Source organism: Cydia pomonella, chromosome 25, assembly GCF_033807575.1.
Source record: "Cydia pomonella isolate Wapato2018A chromosome 25, ilCydPomo1, whole genome shotgun sequence".
NCBI lineage: Eukaryota > Metazoa > Arthropoda > Insecta > Lepidoptera > Tortricidae > Cydia > Cydia pomonella.
In genome coordinates, this window is record NC_084727.1 from 11,457,225 (window position 1) to 11,475,684 (window position 18,460).

Below are 18,460 nucleotides of genomic sequence, written 5' to 3' on the forward strand. Positions count from 1 at the left end.
CAACGATAATACGTAATGAACCTAAGACAGCCTGTCTGCATCAGTTAGTAATATAACCGCATGTTGGCAATATCTCGTCTCGCGTGACTTGAGAGAATATATATTAATATATACCTTAACATACCGTCACATATAGTAGAGGTATAGCTAAGCACCACACACGCCAACGACGATACCAAAATATATATATCGCTGTCTGTCTAGCACCTACATTGTGAGGGAGACTAAATATACCAATTTTTTTGACGTGACAACGTCTTATAAATCTTATAATTCGATGGAGCCGGCTGACGCACGAAAAAACATGACTCATGCGGCGTTACCTCGCTCTGAGGCGTTCCATTTAAGGCTTGAAGTGCAAGCGAGAGCGCGCAACGAGCGACAAAGAGGCACAATCGGCCTCCGCGTTCGGCAGCAATTGTATTTATGCGTACAAATAAATGTAACTTGATCAATTCAATTGTGATTTCCATTTACCTCCTTCTCTATATCCATACAAAATATCTATCAAACAAATAAAATTAAAATTTTCTTTTGAAAAATGAAACCATTCCATCAGTATTTTCTTATGACGTTGTCACGTTCAACTATCTTCCGACTTTACAGACAACTGTTTTTTTATGATAGAGGAGGCAAACGAGCAGACGGATCACCTGATGGTAAGCGATTACCGCCGCCCATGGATACCTGCAACACTAGAGGGGTTGTAAGCGCATTGCCGGCCTTTAAGATGGGAGTACGCTCTTTATAAATATATCGTAATATACCGAACTATATATCGCAAGGTATCTCAAGATGCCTTGCTATAAGATATATTTTAGTATATTATCGCTCCGTCTGTGACGCGCTTTACTGTTAGCGTATAATTATATAGGTAAGTTATTCATTATGAAATAAATAATAATCATATTCAATTTCCAGACACAATGTGCGATAAAGTTAAAGTTCAAGAGTTGGATTCTGTTACTCAGGAGCTGATGAAGAGTATGTACGAAGGTACGTACGCTATTTAACAATGTAACAATTAATATTAATTGTAGGTTAAGAGCAGGCAGTCACGGTATTTTGTAATTATTATTTTTTGTTTGAAATTTCACAAAAAATACGTGATACCCGTGGCCCGGGCAAAATGCGTAAGAGTAGTGAAGGTATGTATTTTCTGGCTCAGTTTAGGTATTTATCTCACGCGTCAGCCCGCCGCATTCCTGAGACAAGGTAGAGGTCGAGGTCGATGGCCTAGTTTTAAATATCTGGGAGACCGAGCTTTGCTCGGAAAACATATAAAACTAAAAATGTGTGTTTTCCCAGAGATACGGCCTAGCTAAATCGATTTTCCGCCCCCCGAAAACATCCTATAGCAAATTTCATCGAAATCGATAGAGCCGATCCGTGATCTCCGAAGTATATAAATATATACAAGAATTGCTCCTTTAAAGGTATAAGATTTTATGGTCATTTGTGTTAGTGAAAATAAGTATATAATTAAATGTATCAAAACCATGTTTATTAGACTCAAACTAAAAGTTGTTGTGTAGGTTAGTAATGTCCTAGTCTAGCCATAAATAAGAGGGAAGTTTTGCTAATCAATATTAATGCCGAATGATAATTCGACCTATTGTGTTTCGACCAATGGTTTCTTGGGTAATTATGAGAGTTACTAAATGATTATGCGACGAGAAGTAAATATGCGTATCAATGTTAACACTGTGTAAGAATAATAGACCGCGGGCCAGTAGCATATTTCGTCAGTCATCGCCTCCCGGCAAATCATCTGACAAAGTATCAACTTTGTCAGATGATAGTTTAGATGCTGTTTTAAATAAAATAACCGGCCAAGAGCATGTCGGGCCACGCTCAGTGTAGGGTTCCGTAGTTACTCTTCCGTCACAATAAGCTAAACTGGAGCTTAAAGTATAGTAAATTGTTAACCAAGGGATGAAACGGTACCTTTCACCCGAGTTAAACAAATAGGCAAATTTGCATAATCAGTACCTAATTAAAGTAAGTCTTTTTACTATGAAGGGAAATCTTTTAGCGATAACTCAAAAACAGCTAAACTGATCATGTCCGCTATAGTTTTCATTTAATGTCTTTCTTAAGCTCTACTTCCACGATTTTTTTCATATTTTTTGGACGACTTTGTCGGCTTTATTGATTTATATATCCATGCCAAAGTTCAGCTTTCTAGCACTAACAACCACGGAGCAAAGCCTCGGACAGACAGACAGACAGACGGACATGGCGAAACTATAAGGGTTCCTAGTTGACTACGGAACCCTAAAAACTGCCAGCCGGTTGTATCGCGGTGGAAAGACCGTCAGCTGTAAAATTATCATTAAAAATACGCGCCAATTTATGTCCGTAAAGTGTGCGTAATCCGTTTATGGCGTTTCAGGCGTTTCACCTGATGAAATGCAAAGTTTCATGATTTGTTATTGCTATCATAAAAATGTAAAGCGCTTATTTTTTACATGTTCATGCGATCAGCTGACGTTCTTACCACCGCGATAGAACCAGCTGGCGATTTTTTTTATTAACAATAACATCTGAACTATCATCTGCCAAAATATCAAACGGGAGGCGATGACTTTTTTTTTACGTGTTTCGGTGGTGACGAGGGTTCATCATACATAGCCGTTAACCACTATACGAGTTTTCGCCTGGGAGGCTGTCTATAGAGGCGGTCTGTAACGAACGGTTGAAGCTACAACAAAACTAAGAAAGAACAATATAGTCTTCAGGCTGTGGCGAGCCTTGAAGCACGCCCTTGTAACGCAGAGCCGCTCTCCTCGGCTCAATGTACCAGCTGGTTGTAAAAAACGACTTTCGGTAATCTTCCGACATAGTTAGTGCTAATTTTTTTTTAAATAAAATACTCATTATTCCTTTTTCCCCACACCAACTGGTAAAGGCCCTCTTCATTGTTCGAAAACGAATGAGAAAGTTGCATTTTATCCACATGTGGGGTAAAGTAATCAGATGCAAATTTTGAGTTGTTTCCTTATGTTAGCTCGTAATTTTGTGCTTCACTCGGAGGCAAAGTTTGTTTAACCGTCGTGCCTTGAAACCCTCGCAACGCTCAAGATTCTACTTCTCGAACCTATTTCGGAACCTTTCGCTTGCTCGGGTATCAATATTAGCACGAGCGATTAAACAACAACTTTGCCCCCTTGTAAAACAAATAACTATTGTTTGTGACTTTGCAGACCAAACGTATGCTCGTTTCGGCGATACCGGTTATCTGTTGCCTGCGAGCTACAAAGATGATGCCGACCAGACCAGACACATGATAGTTCGGCCTGATGACGTATGGCTGACCTCATATCCTCGATCAGGTAATGCAAAAGTATTGTGACTATAAGTACAAACTAGTATGTTGCTTTGTGCGCGGGGCCCGAGGGCCCCGCGGTAGTCGTGTAGTTTGTTGTTTTGTTGTTTGTCATGTTGTTTATGTTGTTGTTAATGAGTTGTTGTAGTTGGTGCTGTTGTTTAGGTGTAAAAGTTTGTTTTCCAAAGGGAAAAGGTAAAGCAGTTCGAGTTTTGCTTGGTACTGGTGTGCGTGGTACTGTTGTTTTGTAGTTGGTACTGTTGTTTATGTTGTTGTTGTAGTGTTTGTTGTTGTTGCTGTTGTTCAGGTGTAAAATTTTGTGTTTTCCAAAGGGAAAAGGTAAAGCAGTTGTACTTTTGCTTGCAAGGAATGGTCCGCGTGCGAGCACGCACTCCCGCAGCTCGGCCTTCGGCCTCGCGTGCCTGGGCGATCCAATGGGACGCTCCGGGCCTTCGGCCCTACGCGGAGCTCGGCCTTCGGCCTTCGCAATATAGTTACTTTGGGGGTTGAAGGGAAGTTGGAGCTTAAACACGACCCAATAGTAAAAGTGTCTTGACAAGCTCACGTCGGGCCTACGGCCTTCGGCCTCCGGCCCGCCGTTTCGCTTGTCTAAGACACTTTTACTATTGGGTCGTGTTTAAGCTCCAACTTCCCCGCTGGCGAGCCTCGAAGGGGACGCTTCGGGCCTTCGGCCCTACGCGGAGCTCGGCCTTCGGCCTTCGCTAGCCTCGACGCTTCGCCGTCGGGCCTTCGGCCCGCCGGCTCCGCTTATTAAGACAGTTGACTTGTTGCCGGTTCGCTTTATAACTTTTCCCGTTATTTTTGTTGTTATTAATATAAAGAAGATTTCTTTTCCAAAGGGGAAAGTTAATGCGGTTGTACTTCCGCTTTGGGCCGCACTCTCGCAGCTCGGCCTTCGGCCTCGCGTGCTTGGGCGTTCCAATGGGACGCTCCGTGCCTTCGGCCCTACGCGGAGCTCGGCCTTCGGCCTTCGCTGGGTTTCGAAGCTCAGCGTCGGGCCTTCGGCCCGCCGCTTCGCTTATTAAGACAGTTAACTTGTTGTCGGTTCGCTTTATCACTTTTCCCGTTATTTTTGTTGTTATTAATATAAAGATTATTTGTTTTCCAAAGGGGAAAAGTAATGCGGTTGTACTTCCGCTTTGGGCCGCACTCTCGCAGCTCGGCCTTCGGCCTCGCGTGCTTGGGCAATCTAATGGGACGCTCCGGGCCTTCGGCCCTACGCGGAGCTCGGCCTTCGGCCTTCGCTGGGTTTCGAAGCTCAGCGTCGGGCCTTCGGCCCGCCGCTTCGCTTATTAAGACAGTTAACTTGTTGTCGGTTCGCTTTATCACTTTTCCCGTTATTTTTGTTGTTATTAATATAAAGATTATTTGTTTTCCAAAGGGGAAAAGTAATGCGGTTGTACTTCCGCTTTGGGGTTCACTCTCGCAGCTGGGCCTTCGGCCTCGCGTGCTTGGGCAATCCAATGGGACGCTCCGTGCCTTCGGCCCTACGCGGAGCTCGGCCTTCGGCCTTCGCTGGGTTTCGAAGCTCAGCGTCGGGCCTTCGGCCCGCCGCTTCGCTTATTAAGACAGTTAACTTGTAATTGGTTCGCTCTATAAATGCACTTTTCCCGTTATTTTTAGTATAAAGAATATTTGTTTTCCAAAGGGGAAAAGTAATGCGGTTGTACTTCCGCTTTGGGCCGCACTCTCGCAGCTCGGCCTTCGGCCTCGCGTGCTTGGGCAATCCAATAGGACGCTCCGGGCCTTCGGCCCTACGCGGAGCTCGGCCTTCGGCCTTCGCTGGGTTTCGAAGCTCAGCGTCGGGCCTTCGGCCCGCCGCTTCGCTTATTAAGACAGTTAACTTGTTGTCGGTTCGCTTTATCACTTTTCCCGTTATTTTTGTTGTTATTAATATAAAGAAGATTTCTTTTCCAAAGGGGAAAGTTAATGCGGTTGTACTTCCGCTTTGGGCCGCACTCTCGCAGCTCGGCCTTCGGCCTCGCGTGCTTGGGCAATCCAATGGGACGCTCCGGGCCTTCGGCCCTACGCGGAGCTCGGCCTTCGGCCTTCGCTGGATTTCGAAGCTCAGCGTCGGGCCTTCGGCCCGCCGCTTCGCTTATTAAGACAGTTAACTTGTTGTCGGTTCGCTTTATCACTTTTCCCGTTATTTTTGTTGTTATTAATATAAAAATTATTTGTTTTCCAAAGGGGAAAAGTGATGCGATTGTACTTCCACTTTGGGCCGCACTCTCGCAGCTCGGCCTTCGGCCTCGCGTGCTTGGGCGATCCAATGGGACGCTCCGGGCCTTCGGCCCTACGCGGAGCTCGGCCTGCGGCCTTCGCTGGGTTTCGAAGCTCAGCGTCGGGCCTTCGGCCCGCCGCTTCGCTTATTAAGACAGTTAACTTGTAATTGGTTCGCTCTATAAATGCACTTTTCCCGTTATTTTTAGTATAAAGTATATTTGTTTTCCAAAGGGGAAAAGTAATGCGGTTGTACTTCCGCTTTGGGCCGCACTCTCGCAGCTCGGCCTTCGGCCTCGCGTGCTTGGGCAATCCAATGGGACGCTCCGGGCCTTCGGCCCTACGCGGAGCTCGGCCTTCGGCCTTCGCTGGATTTCGAAGCTCAGCGTCGGGCCTTCGGCCCGCCGCTTCGCTTATTAAGACAGTTAACTTGTTGTCGGTTCGCTTTATCACTTTTCCCGTTATTTTTGTTGTTATTAATATAAAAATTATTTGTTTTCCAAAGGGGAAAAGTGATGCGATTGTACTTCCACTTTGGGCCGCACTCTCGCAGCTCGGCCTTCGGCCTCGCGTGCTTGGGCGATCCAATGGGACGCTCCGGGCCTTCGGCCCTGCGCGGAGCTCGGCCTGCGGCCTTCGCTGGGTTTCGAAGCTCAGCGTCGGGCCTTCGGCCCGCCGCTTCGCTTATTAAGACACTCGGGGAGGGTTGGTTTCGCTTCGGGAGTAGTGCGGGAAGTTGGAGCTTAAACACGACCCAATAGTAAAAGTGTCTTGACAAGCTCACGTCGGGCCTACGGCCTTCGGCCTTCGGCCCGCCGTTTCGCTTGTCTAAGACACTTTTCCTATTGGGTCGTGTTTAAGCTCCAACTTCCCCCTCTCAGGTGACGCTTCGGGCCTTCGGCCCTACGCGGAGCTCGGCCTTCGGCCTTCGCTAGCCTCGACGCGTCGCCGTCGGGCCTTCGGCCCGCCGGCTCCGCTTATCAAGACAGTTGACTTGGTAGAACGCTTGGGAGCACCTTGTGCACGCAGCTCGGCCTTCGGCCTCGCTTTAAATTACTTGGGGTTGCACGCTTGGGGGTCGGGGTGAAGTCTCCGGGCCTTCGGCCCTCCGCCGGGGTCGGCCTTCGGCCTCCCGGCCTGAAGCTCGCCCTTCGGGCTCGCTTAAGACAGTTTTTATATAGGTTTTCGCTTTGTTCCTCACTCCCGCAGCTCGGCCTTCGGCCTCGCTCAAAATTACTGGGGGTAGGGCGCGCCCGGCCACTCGGGGTGAAGCTCCGGGCCTGACGGCCCGTCGCGGGGTCGGCCTTCGGCCTCCCAGCCTGAAGCTCGCCCTTCGGGCTCGCTTAACCTACTCGAAAATTTGATTTGCCCCTGTCCGCCGCCATTTTGGATTTTTCCAAAAATTTTTTTTTACATGGTAATCTTGGGCCCCCACGCTCGCCGCATGCCAAATCTCAGCGCGCTCGGACCATCTTGAAAAAAAAAAAAAAAAAAAGTCGGCCATTTTGAAAATTTTTAGATGCAGTTTTTTTTCTCTCGGGGCCCTCTATGACATTTGGTCGAGCACCCCCCACCTATCGCGCACCGTTTCAGAGTTGCCATACAAAACTGAAGTGGCCATTTTTTCCGCCATCTTGGATTTTTTTCAAAATTTTTTTTTTCATAGGCATCTAGAAAGGCCCGAGATTCCGTGACCAAAATTTCAGCGCGCTAGGACCGTTTTGAAAATTGGCCGCCATTTTGAATCCGCCATTTTGAAAAAAAAATGGCGGCTCTAGAAACTGCCCAGGGTCCTCTATGACATTTGGTCGAGCACCCCCCCTCTAAGTCTTACCGTTTAGCCAGGCTCTTATGCAGGTTTTTGGTCTTTCAATAGATCGAAAAATCCATATTTTTCCGGACCTAAGTTTTGGGACCTCTATACGATGCCATCTTCCTTCTCGCTCTAAACTCAACAGTCTCCAAATAAAACATCTATATATGAAATGAGTCGGTTTGCAGCTATATATATTATTAATTACACTCGGAAGCAAAAAAAGACTTGTGTACACGATTACTTTCACCACTTTACCCGAGGTAGGCTTCTCTAGTCAAAATTACTTGTTTGGACTGAAATTAATTTTCTGCCCTCGGGCGGAAAGCGTCGACTTTGCTCCCGCTGCGCTAAACGAAGTTGCTGCTTTTCGCCTCCGTCGAGAAGAAAAATAGTATGCGCACTACAGGAGGAAACGTAGGACATTCCATCCCGCGTGTTGTCCACCCTCGCCTTCGGCTCGGGTAACAATTTTACACGCGGCACGCAATTTCCTACTTTTCCTCCCTTGGGACACAAATAACTATTGAATAATTAGTGAAAACTAGTTTTCACCAAGGTACTTTGTGAATGATTTATTGTGACATATATTGTGATCAATTAGTAGCAGATACAACTACGAGTACGTAGGGGAAACAAGTGCATTGAGTATTCACTTTTGTCTCAGCTCAGGCGATGCCGCTTGGCACTGTGATTGTAAAAAAAAAAAAATTTCATATTTTGTGTGTATGTGTGGAAGTGACAGATACTTTAAACGCACTGATTCTATCCTCTACTATTAACTAATGGTGATTCTATGATCCAATGACTAGAAATTGCACCTCAAGCTTGAACGGCTTTTTATAAACTCATTTTGAAACACAGGAACAAATTGGACACTAGAATTGATGTGGCTTCTCATGAATGACATTGATTTCGACGCATCTAAGAAAACTCCAATACACAAAAGGCGTATACTTCTCGAGTAAGTAAATATTTCATTGAATCACTTCTCTCAGTAGGTACTTACACTAATTTGATGTTCTATTTAATTAACTTCAAAATGTAAAAGGATAAGATACAATATTTATAAAAAAAAGTAAACAGTAGAATTTGTTTTTGAATCAGTTAGGTATATTTTAGGCGACCTAGGTTTAGGTAATCTGAACCCCTAGTGTAAATTTATTCGATAGCGTGATGTGACGTACGCATTTGCGTTAAGTCGTACGGGATTTAGAAACAGCGCGCCAAGCGGGACGTTTTGGAAACTCAAAATCCCATACAAAATGAGACTTTAGCCAAACGCTTACGTCACGTTTCGATATCGAATTAATTTACACTAGGGGTACAGGAATGGCTAAATGTATTAGGGTAGTACATCCCAAAGGCATAGGTATTAACGCAAGTCTGGGTATACTCGTATGACGCGAGATTATGTCGATATAATAACCAATGTAACAAGACTATAATTACAATTAACATCCGGATACAAAACGAATTAACTAAGTTAACACGTTCACTGCGGGACAAATCTTAAAGAACTTTCAACTGGTGCGGTTGAGATCGAATCAGCCCAAACCTAAGCTCTTTTTCAGTGCGGGTGAGGCCTAATCGACCTCGAATTTCAGTAGGTAATTAAATTCTTCATAACTTTGCCTGTACTCGGAATAGGTGTTTTTTGTTATGTGCTATACATTCGTCACTAAATGCTTAAAATACCCTTAGCTTCGCCTTTGGTTCTGACCTTTGGTTAAAGAAAAAATACCTAAAGAATCTTTAAGGTCTTTTAGGCCTCAAAACGCACTAAATTTTATCTAAGTCTAGTGAAGGGAATGGCAGTTATCGCTAAACTATCGATGATCATCATCTCATCGACCATCTTCGATACAATATTTCAGACGCCATTTTAAGTTAATCTAATGCATTTATGCTATACAGGGTGTAACAAAAATAGTGGGGATCCGTTTAAGGGCATAAAAAATTTTTTCTATGGGGCAGGTCGTCCGAGTCGGCCAACCCTCCATGCAAAGTCCAAAAATTTTTTTTTCTACTTTTTCCTGATCAGAACACGATACCGAATATGCCCTTAAACGGATCCCCGCCATTTTTGTTACACCCTGTATTTATTATTTCGAGTTCGAATCCCAGTAAGGTTAGCGGCCCAGTGGATGACACTATAAGGAGGGAATTCACACATTTTTACAAACAACTTCTGAACTATCAAACATACAGACTGCAAGCCTGTGCAAATAAGTAAACCACTTCTTTCTACATGCTATGCGGGCCATAAAATGTATTATACTCTTACCATCGTCAAATTATTTCAGTTTTCTGCAATCTCTCAAATTGTATTAAAATTTTGTTAGAAAGTTAACAAAGTCTAGGATTAAATTTAAGACTAAATTTTAGTATTTAAATTGAATGAATGTCTCGGTTACGTGTGTACAAATGTACGTTATTTTAACCTATCCAACGGTCACGATCGTTGTCGTTTTTAGGTTATACCTATTATTTACGTAAAACACGCGTGGTTCAATATCGATAACTATGGCCGCACTAACGTGAAGCGGTCAACTCCCGCGCCGCCCGCGTCACGCTCAGTGCGGCCTTGAGGTCACTTTCTTGAGACATTAATAAACCTCAACCCGCACTGAGTGAAAATAAAATATATCTAGTGCGGTTGAGGCTTATTAAGACCTCAAACGTTTTTTTTTGTACCAACGAGTCCGGCTTTGGAAAACATAAAGAAATGTATATTTGACTCTGTCGTACGCCTTGTAGTTAAACGGCAGAAGTTCCCGCACGAGAGAGATAACACGAACTTTTAGCCCCGCACCAGCGTAAAGTCGAGATTGAGGCGGATTTGACTCAACCCGCAGTGAACGTGTTAAGACTACTAGGCGAAACGTAGTCCCACGGTTGCGTGTTCAATGCGCTAAATCACAGGAAAGAATGTCCATCGCTCGATCGCTGCCCTTACGGCCTGGCCTGGCGCCTACGATTGGCTTCGCCACAAAAAATCACCAACATTATGAATTAGCAAGCCCGAACCGTGAGAACACATCCAGACATTCCAGACGATACTTTAAGTGCGCCGAATGTCGCCACATTCAAGTGGTGTTTACTTTGCATCGTCTATTCGTTTAACATCCTAATGGTGACCCGCGCAGCGGCGCCAGTGGCTTCGAGTTTTTGCATCAAAGCACAATGAGGAAGCTCGACCTCGCAGATATCCTGCTTACAGAGCACTTGAACTAATAGCCTATAAATCCCGGTCTTTTGATAGGCTTTGCGTGTGGATATAGATCCAACATGTAGAGGCCCCTTGGAGAGCTTTAATGTTATGTAGAACGCCTGCTGGAACTCGTTCACAGGCGCAACAATAGACATCCATGAACCAGTCGCAGCATGCATTGGGACATTGTAGAAAAAGCGAACCGTATGACGGTCTATGGATTGAAGTTTGGGTGGACAATGAGAGTGGGTTATTGCAAAGACGTCCGGACACCTGCTATAACAATGTTTTCACTAGTCATCGAGGCAGGCGGTGTGTTGCCGCCCACTAGATGGGCTGAAACTGCTTTCGTAAAGACGACCAGGAGCTACATTTAGGTACTTTATTATTATGATTTAAATCTAACAATGAAACTAGTGTGTTCGCATATAAGCAATAAATAAAAAATATACAGCACTGCTTCGCAACTAATCCCATGAATTGGCGTAGGTACTAGTTTTCACGAAAGCGACTGCTATCTGACCTTCCAACCCAGAGGCGAAACTAGGATTAGTCCGGTTTCCTCACGATGTTTTCCTTCACCGAAAAGCGACTAGTAAATATATAAGCCCCGAAAAACTCATCACTACGAGCCGGGTTTGAACCCGCGACCACCGGATTGAACGTCGCATGCTGTTACCGTTAAGCTACCAATAACGCTTGTATAGCTTAACTTTATTAAATTTAATTATTCATTATGTATCTATTCCGTTTCAGAAGTAAACATTTGCCAAACAGAGAATACTTAGAACGTGTAGCTGTGTTTTATGATGAAACTGTCAACGGGCCCTCTCCACGGTTCATCCAGACTCATATCGCCTTCTCTCTGCTGCCTCCGCTTTTACTGGATACAGCCAAAGTGGTGTACATCGCACGAGACCCGAGGGACGTCGCTGTGTCATACTACCATTTGCACCGACTCCTTTATAAATATTCTGGTGATTTCAAAACTTTTTGGAGTCATTTCCTGAATAATTTAGGTAAGCATTGATGTCACTTAACTCGCGTGTCAAACTTATTATGTGCCTGAAGGGTGACAATCGGAAGTTAAGGCTAGGTACGCACTATCCGTGGGTTGCGGTTGCGCTTGCGGCCAACCGAACGGCCAGCTGGATAGTGCGTACAGCGACCGCGCGGTCAAGTCGACTCGACCCTTTCAAAGATGGACGTCGAAGAGGCTGTCGGTATTTATTATATTTACGCGCGTTACATAAAGAAAAAGAAACGAAGACACAGATTCTGGGTGCATCAATTTCTGTTAACACGAGATTAGGCCAAGCATGTCGAGATTTTCTTCGAAGAACTTAAAAAGTAGGTACATACGACGAGTCGACGATAACGCCGTGCACGCGTTTGCTTTCGATGCCGACCGGCCGCAATCTGGCAACCGCAGTGAAACCGCGTAGTGCGTGCGTACAGCGACCGTCCGGCTACCCGCCCGAGGGGCCGCAGTGCTGCAACTTGGGCTTCAGGTTAGCCGTGCGGGCAGCCGCAGTGCGGCCAGCCGCTAAGTGCGTACCTAGCCTGCGATGTCCGTCCGTCTGTCTGTATGCTACTATGGTATGCTAATACCTAGTATGCGCAATATACGCGATTAGTTCTCATTTAGATGTCAGTGTCGATTTATTTATTACGAATCACGACTCCTCGACCAGAGTTGATCACTAATGTGACGTCATGGAAGGGTCCACCTGGAAAACAAGGTACAGGAAAACCTATTGGGAAGTTGTAGAGAGCACTTCAAGACTCTAAAAATACTTACTGTCACTTTATTTATGAGTTTGCCCTGGCTGATTGTGAAATGTTTTTATGTCATGATATAATTTATTATTTGAGTAAGTATTTAAATGTTTTCCATGCCTATTTGTTTTTCTCGTTGGTATTCTATTGTATAGGTGTTCTTAAATAAATAAACTGAAACTATTATCTAGACGGGAAGATGAAATAAAATATATCGGTGACCAAAACTGGATACAAACAGCCTAAGACAGGTAGGTGGAAAACTTGGAGGAGGCCTTCACCTGCAAAGACCGGGTTTTTGCTATAAAAAATTAACATAATTTTTTTATCATTAATTTATTATTTTTTAGGGATTATCAATACTAACATAGGATAAGTTTACTTAAGATAATACTAACTCTTCGCTTCGTTCGCCATCTCACTATCTGAAGGTTGTCTGGAAGAGATCGCTGTTTAGCGATAAGTCCGTCTGTTGTTACCTACCAATGTGTATATTTTATCAATTTCTGTATCTGTTTTTTTATGTAGTGTGCAATAAAGAATTTTATTATTATTATTATTACTAACCACCAAGCAATGTAAAATTTGCAAGATATAAAATGCTTTTATTTATTATTATTTATTTTTAGTTCGTTTCACCCCGTACTTCCCGCACGTGAAAGAGGCCTGGGCGCTCAGCCACCATCCGAATATGTTGTTTATTTTTTATGAAGACATGAAAAAGGTAATTTTTACTATTTTCTGCAATATAGCGTCCTACACTACTTAGAAAATTAATAATGTTAAATTATGCAAACAAAACGCCTAATTTCAAGAAGGTATGCACATTAAAACACAATAAAATATCCGATTTAAGAAAATGAGTAATTTGATGGGTTTAAATTAAAAGGGGAGTAATTAAATGATCAGCCGTTTACAAAACTAATCTGCAAAAAAATTACCATTAAATCATTTGTACAGCCTACAAATATTACGCTGGCAATAAAAAAAAATTAGCTACAATTCTTGTTCAACAAATAATTCTCAAACGATCTGCTTCTGTTATAATTTATCTGCTTAATAAATAGTTGAGCTGAAAAATTGTTATTTGGTCAGCAATAATTAAAATTTGGTTGGTGGAAAAACATGTCTCTAAACAGTTTAATTGAAAGGTATCCATATTAAAATAATGGTAATCTGATATATTAAGGTGGCTAGCGTTTGATCAGGTAAATTGTAATCCAAAATGAAATAATCCGCTTACCCACTGATTGCTCAACAAAATTTGATGATTGGTGGATCACTTAAATAAAATAAAAATACCATCATTACTTTTTTTTTACATTTCCTTTGCATGCATGATAATATTGATAATAGTTTTTAATAACACATTCCTTTGTATTGTATTTAAAATATACGTATTGTTTAACATAGGTAAGATAGTAGTATTATTCATAAAATATTTGATTTAACATTTTGTTTCAATTTGTTCTATATTATCTATTTTTATCACAGTCCTTTAAGTTTAAAGCTATTACATTAAGTTTAAAGCTATTCACTATTACAACTATTAACTATATCATTAATTATTTGTATAAATGTAATAACTACCAGTAATTTAATATTCATTTTTAATACTTAAATAATTATCTTTTATTAATTATGGAAGTCGCCTCTTTGGCGTAGGCCTCCCCCAGTGTTCTCCAAGTGTCTCTATCTTGAGCTAATCTTCTCCATACTGTTCCACAACGTGGTGGATCACTTACTGCCGATCAAATAATTAATTTGCCAACCAAATCAATTTAGAGCAGCTCTATTCAGTATGGCATTAATTGCGAATTAGTTTAGAAATATAACCTGAAAATAAATGTCATATACTAAGAAAAAGTGACCAAGGCCTCCAGTGCCCCAGACTGGAATCGAACCAGCGTCCTCTGCTATCGCGGCAGGTGCCTGAGCCACTCGGCCACCGGGGTCACGGCAGCATTGATCGAATTTCAAATATAAACAAATTAGAATATTTTCTAAAAAATATTTTTTTTTAATACTACGCCGGTGGCAAACAAGCATACGGCCCGCCTGATGGTAAGCAGTTTCCGTAACCTATGTACGCCTGCAACTCCAGAGGAGTTACAAATTTGTTCTAATACTTCTAATACTTAGTTTAGAAATACTTGCTAACCTTAAGTTGCTGACCAAGTATACATTTTGGCTGACCAAATATATATTTTTGTTCATCAAAATAGAAATATTTCGCAGATCGATTAAATTATACCCAAATAAAAATAGTTCAAATAATATAGTATTTACCAGTACCAGGACTCGTATATATTTTTTTGTTTTCAATCCTACAATTAATTTATTAACGTACCTAAACGCAAACATGTTTTAGGATTTGCCCTCGTGTATAAGACGGCTAGCAGATTTCCTCAGTAAAGAAGTAACGGATGAACAAATGGTGAAACTTTGCGAGCACTTGGACATTGAGAACTTCAGGAAAAATGAGTCTGTGAATCCGTCGTGGGTCAACAAGATTAATCCGGCCGCCGAGGGCTTCGTGAGAAAGGGTAAGGTATATACCAACGACCTGGGTGAGAAGAGTAGGGCGATAGTATAACAGCTTAAAACAAATTGGTGATTTGCAGGACGCGAGACGAGCTTGCCACGATTACGCTGCAAGTACAATCGAGTTCACAACAGTTATTTGTGCAAACAGAGAGGAAAGTTGGTCTTTCTTGCTAGTGTTGATTTTGAGTCCCGAATAAGCGAAAGATTCTATAATTGAATCACGAGCGAAGCGAGTGATTTTAAGCCAGAATCTTGAGCGTAGTGAGGGACTCAAAAACACGAGATGTAAAATAACTTTGCTCTCGTTTGACACATACAACTTTTCACCTCAGTAGTGAGAACATATTAAAGGTAAAAAAAATTCAACATCAAGTAAAGTTAACCACATTTATTTACATTCATGAATGACAGGCGTCATCATTATGATGAAAGCTTCTAGAAATATTCCTGTATTCATGGCCTTCACTAAATTAAAAAGCTAGTTTCCCTCACTCCCTGGAGTGACGAAAGTAGGCTTGTTCGAGCTGCTGATGTGAAAACATAATTACAAGCCAACGTCCCATGAACAAACAAACAAATCATTTACTTACCAAACCTTTTTTACACATTGACATAACAGATTGAACTTAACATAAATTAACTCCATGGGGTCCCAGCGAACTCTAGGTCCATGGGGTCCCAGCGCGCACAAGTTTTTTGGAGAAATCGCGAAACGTCTGGTTGACGTAACTGGTGACCGAAGAGCTGGCGGCTTCCTCGCACAACGTATCAGTATTGCGATACAACGAGGAAATGCCGCCAGCATCCTTGGTACAATGCCTCAAGGGCCTATTTTAGATATAAGCTAGTTATAGTATTCATCTGTATATATCCATTATGTATATTGTTATTGTCAATAAATAGATTTATTCTCACATAAATTAGATTTTACAATTAAGCTAATAAGTATCCATCGGCCCCAAACTAGGCGCAGCCTGTATCTCGGGAACCGGGATAATAGAGAGTGATTTTAACTAACCTGAATATGATGGTCGATTTTTGAATGAGAAATCTCAAATACATATAAAATTAATTTGAGTATGTCTCATTTACGATTTTAAATCTTTATAATGTAAACTTTAAAGTATATTAATTACTCTGTTATAGTGTGAAGTTTAGATAGTTATTTTATTTGTTGATGTGGTGTTAAATTAATTTGTAACATTTGCGCTTACTTGTAAAGCATGCTGAGTGCACTTGTTTTGGATCTCGTGCTAGATTCCAAGCTATGATATGCTATTGTATGTTTCATGATATTGTACGATTTCTGTTAAGTGTACCCAATAAAGTATAATAAAATAAAAAAATAAATTCAAGTACAAAAAATGCATGAAGAAAAAATACAAACAAAAAATAGATATATTGGATGGAATGAAATAAGTATATATATGTACACGCCTCTACGACACTGACAATAAGGTCGAGTAAATATATTTTTAGAACGTTGGTTTATTACATGTTTTGGAACTCGACCGTACGTAACGATCTCGCCGCGAATGTGCAAGGTTTTTTCACCGAATTTAATTCAAATTGTTACGCGCACTGATAGTGGGTATTCTTACCAACACGAAGTTCCAGAGAATATTTAATATAAAAATATACATAAAATTATATTTTTATTCACTTCCTCATACAGTTAGATACCTTCTGTTTGCACCCATTCACATTAAAACACCGTATAAATTAAGAAACTCGATAAAAACATACTTTTTTTTCGTAAAAAATATCGTCAAGTGCAGCCGCAACCTCCTCTTCTGACTGTATGGATGTTACTGACAAAATAGCGGCGCAGGCGAAAACAAGCGTTGTTGCCGGCTCTGATGTGTTGAAGAAAATCATACTAGTGCAACTGCTATTTTTGAATGCTGGGCGTTGTTACCCGCCGGGCCTTATATGACTTACCTACCTTATATTATTGTATCTATATTAATCTACCCACAACACCTAGCCTTATTTAGCTGACTGTGGGACTTAGTCAATTTGTATAATAATGTTCTATAGTAATGATTTATTTAAGAGTCATAAGAACTCGCCCCCAAAAGGCCGCTCCCATACGTTCTCGTTGGAATTTTCATGTCAAATTTCAGGTTATATCAGAATGTCGTTTTAATATGAGATCATAACTTCGCCTTATACTCGTATGGCGGCGGCTATGTTTGTTTGTGTGACTGACTGACTGAGCGTCCCAGCCTGCAGTAAGTAGGGACTACTTATTTTAAAGTAAAGTCAAAAAACAAAAAGAAAACATATTTTCATTAACTACTTCGAATTTTAATATTTAAATCCCTCATCACGTTCAGCATTTTAGTCGTATTTGAGATTCTCCTCGTAAAAGATAATTTTGCTGCATTGGGACACAATCTACTACACCTGCCAGTGTGTGTGATGTTAAAATAACTACTGCATTTATTTCAGGTCTGCCGGGCGGGTGGCGTGAGTACTTTGACGAAGACATGACGACGCAGGCGCAGCGCTGGGTGGACGACAACCTCGTCGGCTCCGACCTGCGCTTCCCTGCCCATACGTTCTAGTCGCCGGTGGCCTTTTGTCCGGGTCTGCCTTAAACGTAGTCTGACTAATTCGCGTTATGACAAAACTTCATTTGAAATTCGCTATTCGTCTAAATCGCTATTGACCTATTACTTATATTACCTATTTCGCAATATGTCCCAAACGCAGTAAGCCTAAGTAGCTGTTTGTCCATTTCGCTATACGCCTAATTACCAGTGAGTAGCTCGATCTACCCCTAAACGCGTTTGTTCCGCGTAGCGAAATTCCTAGTCGCCCCCCAAAGTGTAATGTTTTCAGGGAAGTCACAATTAGTCAGGTTAATAGTTAGGTAGGTTAGGTTCGTTAGGTAGCTTCAGATGCCCGGAGGGCAAACTACCCAGAAATAGGAGCCCCGCTTTGCGGGGCTCCGTCTAGTTACGTTTATGAGGAAATGTTCTTGAAAATCTATTATAGGAGAAGTAACACTAGATTCGCTTTTGGATACAAACTTAATACATAAGTGTAAGTCTCTCTGTACCAGATTCGCTTTTGGACAATAATTCAAGAGGCCTATATAAGTCTTCTTGTGCCAGATTCGCACTTGGACAAAAACTCATTAGGCCTAAGTCTCAGTGCAACTATTTCTCGGTTGGTCTAGGCATAACGCAAATTAGTCAGACTACGTTTTAGGCAGACCCAGACAAAAGGGCCGGTGGCTCTGTCCACTGAGGCGGAGCGGAGCGGAGGTGTGGGGAATCAACCAACACTTTACCCATTTTTTTAAGGCAATATATGTCATGTTCGGATACCTAGACGTGATATTTTAGATTAGATTAAAGCTCTGATTAAAGATATGGTTTAGCTAAACTTTCACATATGTATTTGGTTAAGTTTGTATAATTTGTTTAGAATCAGCAAGAATGTTTTACCAACCTAACCTAATTTCGTTCATTTGTTATTTGAATCATTACCTAATTAACTTCGTATTTTTTTGTTGTTTAAATAT

The 18,460-nt window shown here is 42.0% G+C and overlaps 1 protein-coding gene across 1 annotated transcript; it reads left to right on the plus strand.

The window, feature by feature from the left end:
• Positions 1 to 16: 16 nt before the first annotated feature.
• Positions 17 to 17,912, plus strand: LOC133531570 (luciferin sulfotransferase-like). The gene is made up of 7 exons (XM_061869875.1): positions 17 to 996; positions 3,207 to 3,335; positions 8,250 to 8,349; positions 11,356 to 11,618; positions 13,008 to 13,102; positions 14,750 to 14,924; positions 17,380 to 17,912. The coding sequence occupies exons 1-7, from the start codon at positions 927 to 929 to the stop codon at positions 17,493 to 17,495; spliced, it is 948 nt and encodes a 315-aa protein (XP_061725859.1). The 5' UTR covers positions 17 to 926; the 3' UTR covers positions 17,496 to 17,912.
• Positions 17,913 to 18,460: the final 548 nt, after the last annotated feature.